At 36.5% G+C, this 11,142-nt stretch overlaps 1 protein-coding gene across 1 annotated transcript; it reads left to right on the forward strand.

Moving 5' to 3' along the window:
- Nucleotides 1–3,105: 3,105 nt before the first annotated feature.
- Nucleotides 3,106–9,162, forward strand: LOC114858750 (uncharacterized). Its single transcript, XM_055510278.1, has 13 exons — nt 3,106–3,193; nt 3,276–3,401; nt 3,759–3,914; nt 4,106–4,193; nt 4,292–4,430; nt 5,753–5,837; nt 6,076–6,168; nt 6,937–7,062; nt 7,140–7,295; nt 7,411–7,495; nt 7,772–7,911; nt 7,992–8,027; nt 8,498–9,162. The coding sequence occupies exons 1-13, from the start codon at nt 3,109–3,111 to the stop codon at nt 8,590–8,592; spliced, it is 1,410 nt and encodes a 469-aa protein (XP_055366253.1). The 5' UTR covers nt 3,106–3,108; the 3' UTR covers nt 8,593–9,162.
- The last annotated feature ends 1,980 nt before the right edge of the window (nt 9,163–11,142 follow it).

Raw genomic sequence — 11,142 nt, forward strand, 5'->3', positions numbered from 1 at the left:
ATGTAAGAGGTGGTAAATCTCTGAACTTTTTCAGGCATTTGACCATTGTTTGTGAATTTGTTTTAAAATACACCAATTATGTGATGTCATCAGCCGAATGGAGCCAAAATTTTTAATATAGAAGTTGATACGGTCATTAGTCTGTGATGATCATTTCAAATTAAACCAAAAGGAGGTGCCATCGCACACTTTATATTCTGGTACACAGGTTAACAGAGGCAGTAGAACAGACAGAAATCAGGCAATCAGCAGTTAATCTCCAGCAGAGGTCAATACACAAGACACAGTCCAAACACCAGAACCGAGGGAGCAGGCAAGATCAGACGCAAATCAGACGCATTAAATGCAGAAACTGAAAATTACAAAGTGTGCAGCTGGTAAGGCACGTGACATACAAAATACAATAGGAAACTAAACTAAAACAGGGCTAAGGCACAGGTTCTGTGACATATCTCTTAATACAGTATAATGACTCCATTACAACTCCAGCTCCTCTGTGATCTCAGTAATAAATATACAGTACGATTATCAGGGTTCTGACAGATTCAACTTAAAAATTAACTAATTATAACTGGATAAAAAAATAATTAAAAGCAATATTAGTGAAGTGGACATATTAACTAGCAGTTGATAATGGAACTGTTCTTTTGCATTAATTTTTCCTGCCATATTTAATTATGCCAGTGTGATTGTGGGTACTTTCCATCTCTTGAACTCTGTTCATCTCAGTATAATGTGAGTGATGTTGGAAACGATACTGTTTTTTGTTGAATTACCTGCCGCGCTGTGGGTGATCTGCTGACCAGGTCACACCTCAAACAAATAAAAGTCGGAGCTGTGACGCTGGTGAATGTTACAGCTGTGTACAGAGAAACTACTGTGGCTGGAAAATTGGTATTGTGATTTTATAGCAAGTTCAGAGTCCAGAAGACTTTGCATTTAAAGAAGCATTTAGCACTTTATGCTAAGTCTCAACAGGTTTAAAAAAACACAGGTAAGAATAGTTTTAGTGAGATGTCAGACTCTGTAGTCATACAATATCATAATAGTATTGGTGAGGAAAATGTGATACCTGCTGGTATCAGATGAAGTATGTTGTCAGCTCAGCATGATACTACTGTTTGTGACTCTACTTAGTATCAAATGACTTAACTTTCATGTGAGTACTAGAAGTTAAATGAACTGTCAACTTCTAGCAAGACTAAAATAAAAATACATAATAGGTTTTGCACTTTGCACTTGCACTTGAAGATGTTTCCAGACATGTAACTTACCTTCCTTTCCCACAGTGTCTAAACAATAACAAAACTAAAGTTTAATAAACACATTATGAATTTCAAAAGTAATACAAAACATTCACAGCAAAACAATAGGCAAGATGGTGAAAACAAAAATCAAATAATTTTATAAAGAAATATCAAAGAACACAAAACAAACAACATGAAAAAAACAATCAAATGCTGATGCATTATTCTAAAACATAGAAAGCAAATATAAAATAGAACACAATGGGGAGGAAAAAGTTAAACAAAAACAGCTGCTTCACTAAACAAAGCTATCGTAAAACAAAATAAAACATTTTACAAAAATACAAAACATAATATAACACACAATGAAAAACAGTTAAAGTAACACAAAATAAATAGAAATTAAATAGAATAAAAAAGCATACGGTAAAATAGTGCATAGTTCTACACATTTTATTCACTGTTTTTATTGGTCGCTTTGACCTGTTTTACAAAACTAGTTTCCACTCAGTCTTCATCATCGCTATTTCAGCAGAGCATTGGACACATAAAGCAAATGTGTGAACCTGTTCTCACTGGTTTGACACATTTTCTCCTCCCTATTGCAAAGCAATTAACACTGATGTCATTCAGTCTGTGTCTGTCTGCACTCTTTTTTCTGAAATAATTTTGTATTTATGTTGCTCAAGTGTTCCATTAATAACCTCTAATCACTTTAGAGTTTATTATTACATATTGCTCATAATATGGATCTTCCATAACAGTAAAAGCCTACTGTACTGTGTAACATGTCAATTATTTATTTCTCTGTATATTTAATTGAACATACATCTAAAACACTGACTCTAGACCCCCAGTTTTGATTGAACAGATTGAATATACCCAAAGAAAAGTTACAATAGTTTTGTTTTAGCTTGTGATTCCATTATGATGCCTTTTGTTTACTTCCTGTTCTGCTATATTTTATCATTGTAGGAAAGTCTTAAACTTTCCAGGTGAAGGAATGGTGATTGGTGATTTCCTCATTGCCTGTAAATCAACCTCTTTTTCCTGGTGGTGATGGTGTTGTTTTTTTTTTTTTGTTTTTTTTGTTTTTTTAATAGGAACATTAGGCAGCGTTTGCTGCTGTGTTTGTGGCAAGTAGTTTGGTAGTGGTCATTCTTTCCTGTACAAATGGAAACCGTGGAGGATGTTGACGGTAGATTGACTCAGCGCTTCAACAGACCAACACCAACAACTTAATTTGAATTACGACTTACTGTTAAATGTTGTTATGTTCTGGTTTAAAATTTTTTTTAATATGTTAATCTATAATTAGTTGTACACACAGCTGTCAATGTGTATTTCCTGCTCTAAATTCTTTAGCTGATAAGTAATTGAACTGATGTCAGAGCAGCTGACTTGCAGACACCTGCGTTTGCTTTGTGACCTACTTACATCAAGACTAAGTTTTTATTTGTACAACATCTAACATCAGGTCCCTCATTGCTTTGTCTCATCGTTCACTTCCACATCCAACATGACTGGGCATTACCACACATTCACCATAAGTCATTGGCGTCAAAAATCACAGGACATGCTCACCAAACCACAAGAACAAAACCGTAATGACTGACGGTGGGCACCAGGTTAAACCCAGGTTCTTCTGGCTGTAACAAAGAGCTGATGACCGTCATCACTGACATAATGCACACATACAGGAAGCTAGTGAGTTGAAAAGTATTGTAGTTTCTCATCCAGTGAATGTGGGATAGTCACAGTATCTGGTAACAATGAAATGTTATTTCTTTGTTTCTGAGATTCAGATTTCAACCAGGCTTTCTTCAGACAAACTCTTTTTTTATCTTCACAGATTTTTGTGATGACTGTCTTCAGTGGACACACACTCACGTGTCATCAAGCTGAGTATCTGATTGAAAATGAATGCTGCCCCATGTGTTTACCTGGTAAGATCCAGCTGGTTGATAAACAAAGTCACACTTATTGTAATGGTGTAATTATTAAATATTACGCTATTATTTTCAACAGGAAGTAGAGTAAAAACTGACTGTACAGAATTCAGAAGCACATCCTGCCTATCGTGTTTGGAGGGAACCTACATGAACCAGCCCACTGGACTTAAATACTGTTTAGCCTGCACAAATTGTGATCAAGGTTGTTTCTGCATCTGTTCATCTTTCTTAAATATTTGAAAACATGACCTTTATGTGGAGTTATACCTGCAATTCTTACTGCGTTCAACAGTGTCTAACTTACATTGAGTAAGTTAGCTTCATCATCATCATCAGGACTGACTCCTGTTTTTAATATCACTCGATGAGCTACTAACGTCAGCTGAGCCTTTGAGGTTGTGTTAAACTAAAAAGACACTAGCTTCACAGTTGTGTACACAAATTGTTTAAGATTAGTAAACAATTGTTTTAGGCTTAATAGTTAGAAACTATAGTTCTTAGTTTTTCTAAAACTGTTTTCATCTCTATAACCCTATCTGTAACATCTGTGTCTTCACAGGTTCTGGTCTGAAGACAAAGAAGTCATGTACGTCAACGTCAGACACAATCTGTGAACCACTGGAGGGATTTTACTGTGTGGAGTCTTCAGATAACGACTGTAATGCAGCACGACAACACAGACGCTGTGAAACAGGACAATACATCAGTAAAAATGGTTGGTGTCTGAAGGAGAACTGTGATACCTTGGATGTTCATGCACATCTTGCATTGTCAACAGTATGGATTTATGAACAAACTAATTTTTACTTTTTTTTTTATCACTCTTCCTTCGCTGGTACAGTTTCACTTCTTTTTTCTTTATAAACAGTTTGACCTGTTCTAATTTAAATGTACATGTCTGCTCAGGAACCTCGTCCTCTGACACCGAGTGCTCTGACTGCAGTGATGGAACCTTCTCAGATGGATCATTTACTTCCTGTCGACCACACACACAGTAAGTGAAGCTTCACATCAGCCACGTTCACACATAGTTTCTTAAAACAGCAGGAAATTCATGAATCCTACAAATGTACAAAACCTTTATCATTTCAGATGTGACAGAGAAAACCTTCATATGGTAAAAGCAGGAACAGCTTCAACTGATGCTGAGTGTGGAGTACAGCCTGATACCAACGAATCACAGCTGACATCAATTATAACTGGCACAGTTATTGTTTTAATTGCTTTATTTGTAGCATTAGCAGTTTACCATTTCAAACTGAAGAAAATATGCTTTCAACCGCAACCAGGTAAGATTTCAGACAACAAACATGACTGATGAAACCTTTTGCCAAATTATTACTTTGCTGATTAAGATGTTTTTTTATTGGTAGAAAACTCACCTGCCACAGTAGAGCCTATGTTATAAGCAGAGAGGACAGCAGGTAAAACCTCAGTGTTTTGATCACATAGAGACTGAGATGACATGTAACACATTAACATTTAACTGTTTCTGTTGTAAGTTTATATTTTTTCTTGTCAGGGTGAGACGGTCAGAAGACAAACACCTCCCAGTAGTCTTACGCTGCAGAGTTAATGTTCTACAGAACCCAGTTGTTACCAGATGGATTCTGAAACATTGTCTTTGTAGCGTAAAGATAAAACCTGCTCATTTAATGTACCATGCCGTCTTTAGAACTACTGATCAGCTGGAGAAAGAAGAGGATGATTTTATTTAGTGACTTCACAATAATGTTGACATCAAAATGTCCAGAACTGAACTAAAAGGACATCGACAGTACACAACAGTGTACAGACGAGATACTGCATTTTTTTAATGAGCTGATGATGAAATATCTAGAAAAGAAAAGAAGGATTTTATATTTTGTACTTGTCACACTGTATCATTATGAGTCTGTTAGTGAAGAAAACCACAAACCTTTGGAACTAACTAACAGCAACACGCAACAGAGCTTCACAAATATCAACTGTGTTGAGACAAAAACAGAATCAAGAGACTTGTGCCTGAAGCATTTTTGATAACGATGCCTCTGTTCACACTTTGATGCTGCAGCAGAAACTGAGATCTGCAAACACAGAAACAGCAACAAGAAGACAACAACAAACTGCTATAACAATACACTGTGTCGTTCAAGATGATGCAATATCTTAAAAACACAATTATAGTTATATATTATATGTGTATAGAGTGAATGTGAGGTCCTTCTGAGCAGGGATGAGTAATACAATACATTATAATACAGCTTTTGTGCAAAAAATGTATTATAATTATAACACATTGTATAATTATTCTAAATTGTGCATACATTGTGTATACAGTTTGTATAAAGGTGTACATTAGTTTGTACATGTATCATTATTGTTTTATATGGTCAAATGTAATATTGCATCTGAATATTTATTTGTTGTGATTTGTTTATGTTTTGAGAAGTAATGACTCATCAGCCAGAAAACCATGACTTGGAGAAGACAACCAGAGCTGTGTGTTTCCAGTTTGCATTTAGTGGTCCATCCTGCATCCAATAACTAGTAATATTCAGGCGTTAAACCAAGCATCTGGAGGCCAATAGGAGGGAGAGACGTTCATCCTGCCACTCGTGTGCTCTACCGGTAGGCGGCGGTAGCGGCCAACGCGGAAGTGGGAGTAATTTTTTTTATTTGCAATGGTGGCAGAAAAATGTTCAATTAATAGATTCTTAATATATTCTCATGTTTTTAGTTAGTTGAGTTAAATGTGACATGTTCCCCACGTTGTTTTTGTTTGGTAAGTCTCGTACGTTTGGTCAAATTCCGTCGTTACAGCTAAAAGCGTTACACCTCCGTAATGAGTGTGTCCTAGCTCGCAGCTTGGTTAATAGTTAACTTTGGTTTTACAGGGGTCGTCGCCGTCTTTGTCTTTCCGGGATCGTGCTGCCAATCAAACGAATATACGGCACGTGACGGACAGTGTTGCCCGAGATGTCTAGAGGGTATGAAAGCAAGTCGGGACAAGCTTCGAGACTTTAGCTGAAGGGTGGCGGCTATAGGTTCCGTCTCTTTCTAGTTCAGAATATTTATATTCATAACATCCCGATATTCAGATATTACAGTGTAGTGAAACATTTGTGTAAATAACACCCAAAAACCACAAACTGGTAAATAATATGAACCAGTGTCTTCGATAAGCCGAGACTGCAGGGATGTTGACGGGTTTGAACCACTTCCTCATCGCCTCCTTCATAGTATTAACAGAGGAGTTTGTTACAGTTCTGCCAAACTGAGTGTGTTGCCACGACCTTTTTACATCACCATTATTTTTAGCTGAAACCTTCTGAGTCTGTTACTGTTTGTGCTGTTGATCTACCCCCGGTGCAGGCATGTGTCCGCATATTCTTCGCACCTGCGACCGTGGCAGGTATTCCTGCATGAAGCAAGTTTGTTTAAGGCGCTCGTTAAACAAAACCAGTTGTCATTTTCAATTTCTATGAAGACCGAATGAAACGTTTCTACATGCAGGGCAATGGCTGAACTGCAACACTTAATACACAAAGTCCTAATTATCATTAGTTTAAAGTTACCATCATAAAGCGCTGATTGGACTCTTTCATAAGGAAATTGTAGTTTCTCAATTGGATAGACACTTTCATGATTTTATGGTTTAATAAATCGTTAATAAACCAGTATTATTTGTCATATTACTTCATAATATAATTTGTATTTCAAACAAATCTTATGTTTTCATGTGATGCTTTCACCAGGCACAGTTGTTCTAAGAGACTGCAAAGCAGAGTCAGGCACCCAGTGTGTTCCTTGTGAGGAGGGGACTTACATGAACCGACCCAATGGCCTGAAAAGCTGCTTCCCCTGCACCTCATGTGATCCAGGTACAGTTAGACATGCTGTTATGAGTAAGTGTCTGATCATGTGGAATAAAGCTTGTTTAAGGCTGTCTCTCTTTTAGGTGACGGTCTTTTCAAGAGGTACAACTGTACAGTAAAAGTTGATACAGTTTGTGACGTTTCACCTGGATATTTCTGCAAAAGCTGGGAGGAAACAATCTGCATTTTTGCAGACAAGCACACGGTCTGTAAACCTGGACAAAGGATAAAAGAACCTGGTAAGATGAACTCAGGTCAGCTAGTTTGACAGTGAAGCGACACATTTTCAGTCTGATGAAGGTTTTACATTGGATGTTTGGTAATCCTTGCTGCTAATCCTTGTTTTTCATTAAGGAACCGAAAGATCCGATGCAGTGTGTGAAGACTGTCAACCCGGCTTTTTTTCACCGCATGGTGTGAACTGCACAGCTTGGACAGTGTAGGACAATGTTTTTTAGATATTCAAAAAAATATGTATTATACTTTTTCATATTTACACACATAATATATGTGAATAATCTAAACTACGGTTATAATTGTATGTGTTAACAAGGGCTCATTAATGTTGATTCTGTATGTAACTTTAAATAATTCTGAGATCTAAGTCCAAATACATATGTCTATAGACACTCATGCAAAAGATAACATAAAAACTCATTAGCCATTAAACACTTGAAAATATTTTTTCTTGTTTTTTCACCTTTTGGTCCAAAAGTTGCTCAGACACTGAAATAAATGTCAGAGCAGGCGACGCACAGACTGACGTTGTCTGCAGGGACGCATCAAGACATCATTACTTCCTAGTTTTTGGTATTTCGTGTTCTTTAGTAACACTCTGTGGTGTTACAATCAAAGGTTAGTGCTTGTTGCCTCCTGTTGATTTCACTAAAGGTAGCTTTAATCATTTTAAATTTTAACATTTCCTTCTACTGTAGGTTGGATTTCAAAAAAAACAAAACACAGCCACTCAGGTGAGACCTTTCAACATACAGTATATGTTCACTTTAACCAAGTTTGTGTTCACAGATCTAATGGTGGTGTTCAGCTTACCGTCAGGCAAAGCACATGAGCCCTTCATTATGTGTATCTATCATAAAGGTTTAGTGTGAGCATCTTTAGAAAGGAGGAGGTTCAGTGAATTACTGTAGTATGTATTAGAGAAAATGCTTTAGCACAAATATTTCTAAAAGTATAGGTAGCTGATTGGTCATTGGTTTAATGTTCACATGTTTAATTAACTTTACAAAGAAATTGTTGAAATGTTGGTTTTATTAGTAAGTTATTTAAGTTAAGGTATTTTATAATTATTAAAAAATGCTGCAATTTTCTTTTAAAGAGTCTTTGACTTAAAATAATTAAAAATAACATTTAATTAAGCATTTATTTAAGCCTGGCTGAAACCGTTCCCCTTAATATTTTGCCTTTTTTTTCTGTTTCATAGGTTGTGAACTCCAGACTGCTGATAAACAAATCACAGCTCTTGGCTGTTCGAAGAAGGTCATGTTAGACACCAGAGATGAAGCTGCTGCTCTCTAGAAAGACACGTATGAAGATGTCGTGGAGCAGTTCACAGCAAACATTCTCATCTGAGCTGGTTTCTTACAGTCCCTCACCGTCTGATCACAGGGTTAATTTACATACATACATACACACACACACACATATATATAAACATTTGACTTAACACTACCTTTACTATTTTTGATATGGGATGAAATTCATTTAAGGTTCGGCTCAGTTTTACATAATGTTGATGTTACATCTCACCAAAGGTTCCTGAATAGGTGACCACAGTTCTGTTTATACTGTAGGTTTTAGGGACCTAGTGTTCAAATTTCTACGTGCAGCTGCAATTTGAATATTATTGTTGAATTTAACGTTAAAGTTGGTCAAGTTATAGTTAGATAATGGTTTGTTTTTTGCCTGTGTATATATCATTAATGTTGCAGACTTTGGTTAAAATATTGAATAAGTTGCTGAACCTTTAACTTTGGAACCTTTACCTTTCAAGGAGCATGGTGGCTTTCAACATCATTATTATAATGAATAACCATGAGAGAGTTGGAATAAAACAGTTTTGTATTTGTGTGTGTCATCTTAAAAACATCAGTGTGTTTATGACCTTCTGCTTTTCAATAAATGCATTATGTATTTTTAATTTATGTTTCTGTCTGGGTTTCAAGTTTCTGTTGTTGTCTCAGTTTGCTGATAGTTTTGCGTTTTGTTGCCCAGTTCAGCACTTTTTTGTTACAGAAATAGGGAAATGGTATGTTATGCTGCCTCATATTCTCTTGAGGTTTTAACTTTAAACCCTTCCCACTTTCCCATCTTACTTTTTTAACTTGGGGGCTTTACAGTCAATGAGCATCAACAGACCTCAATAAACTTAGTTGGTCAAAGTGGGCTGCTAAAGGATGATGAAGATGTCTCTGTTAATTTACAGTAAACTACTGGCAGATACTGTTTTACAGTAGGTACTGTACTGTACAAAAACAGCTTCTTAATGTTAAAAAATACAGTACTGTACTGTGTAGAATAAATAATTTACTGTATAATACTAACTATACAGTAAATTATAGTAATACTAATAGTAAATACTAATTTACTAATATAATACAGCCAACCCACAAATTATTATTTTACTGTTCCTACTGTAATCTTAATAAACAGTATACTTCTATAAAATGTAAAATGTGAAAGTGGAGTCATGGCAACTGGATTTCTTAGTGTAAGTCTCGCCAGTGTACCAATTCTAGTTCTTGCTTCTGACCTTGCCTTGCCTACTCCCTTGGTTCTGGTATTTGGATTTGCCTTGTGTTTTTGACTTCTGCTGAAAACTGACTGCCCACCGCCTTATTCTTGGCTGTACTGCTGCTTTCACTACTGCAAACCTGTGTACCGACCTTCGCCTGTCTGACTACCGAGTATCATTAAAACTTCAAATCCACTTCCTGTTTAAGCCTTGGGCGTCTCTAAGTGCCTGTGTGTAATGGCGTGCCTGCGCTTGTACACCGGAGCGAAGCAGACCCCCCCCCTCCTCTTCCGTTGAGATCTCACGTGACTCAGCGACTCGGGACAGTAAACAAAGAAGCATGAGGAGGAAAAAGACCAAGGATGGAAGCAAGAAAGAGTGTGGTTATATTTTCAAGCCAAAAATGAAACAATGGCAACCTGTACAGTCTGCAGAAAATACATGTTGATGCCAAATACAATATGTTAAATACAGTGGCAACACCACCACTTTATATTATATATTTATATTTACTGTTGAACTTTGTCTGGGTTTCTATCTACCGGTCCAGTATTTACTTGGTATCGGATCAACACCAAAGCTTGCAGTATCACCCACCACTAGCCTCTAGCTAGCTCTACGGCTAGTAACTAATTAACAAGTAGAGGACAAAATGCTCACTAGTAACACTAGTTGAATAAATTACTATGGTGGAGATGGTGGGGAATTATGTAGACTGAGGCATCCTATTGTCTCTGAAATAAAAAAAAAATAACTCAACCAATCAGGATTCTTGATATTGTTAATATTTCACCCTTTGCATTTGCAAATTACACAGTAAATAACATGTTTGTCTGAGGAACAGCAACTAGCAACACTAGCAGTTAAATAAAAACTGTCAAGTTTACATGTTATCTAGTGGAAGCAAAAATCCATACTACTTCACTAGTTACATCCACATTACTCAGCTAGTTAACTAGTAAAAACACAAAAACTCACACTAATTATCTAGTGGAATTCCAATGGTTGACCGGTGAACTAGTTATGGTAATTTTCCACCACTAGTTAACTAGTGAGAGGAAAATTTGCTCACTAGTGAACATGTATGTTATACTTGATAACGTGTAATTCACCCGAAATTTAACAAAATGGCGAACTAGTCATGTGTGTCCTACTAGTTAATATGTATCGGACTCCGAGTGTGATACATGTTAACTAGTGGAGTGTTAAGTACTTCACTAGTTAACTGGTTCACTGAGCATGTTAACTAGTGTGTCATTTTGTTGAACAACTGTGACATACATGTTAACTACTGTGCTGCACATGTTGTCTAGTACGATAGCGCAGGGCACAAC

This window comes from Betta splendens, chromosome 7 (assembly GCF_900634795.4).
Source record: "Betta splendens chromosome 7, fBetSpl5.4, whole genome shotgun sequence".
Taxonomy (NCBI): domain Eukaryota; kingdom Metazoa; phylum Chordata; class Actinopteri; order Anabantiformes; family Osphronemidae; genus Betta; species Betta splendens.

Bases quoted from the DNA above. Each gene is read 5' to 3' on its own strand.
- LOC114858750 (XM_055510278.1), top strand. From the start codon at position 3,109: ATGACTGTCTTCAGTGGACACACACTCACGTGTCATCAAGCTGAGTAT. The intron at 3,194-3,275 runs GTAAGATCCAGC...TATTTTCAACAG, and splicing joins CTGCCCCATGTGTTTACCTG to GAAGTAGAGTAAAAACTGAC. The intron at 3,402-3,758 runs GTTGTTTCTGCA...GTGTCTTCACAG, and splicing joins CTGCACAAATTGTGATCAAG to GTTCTGGTCTGAAGACAAAG.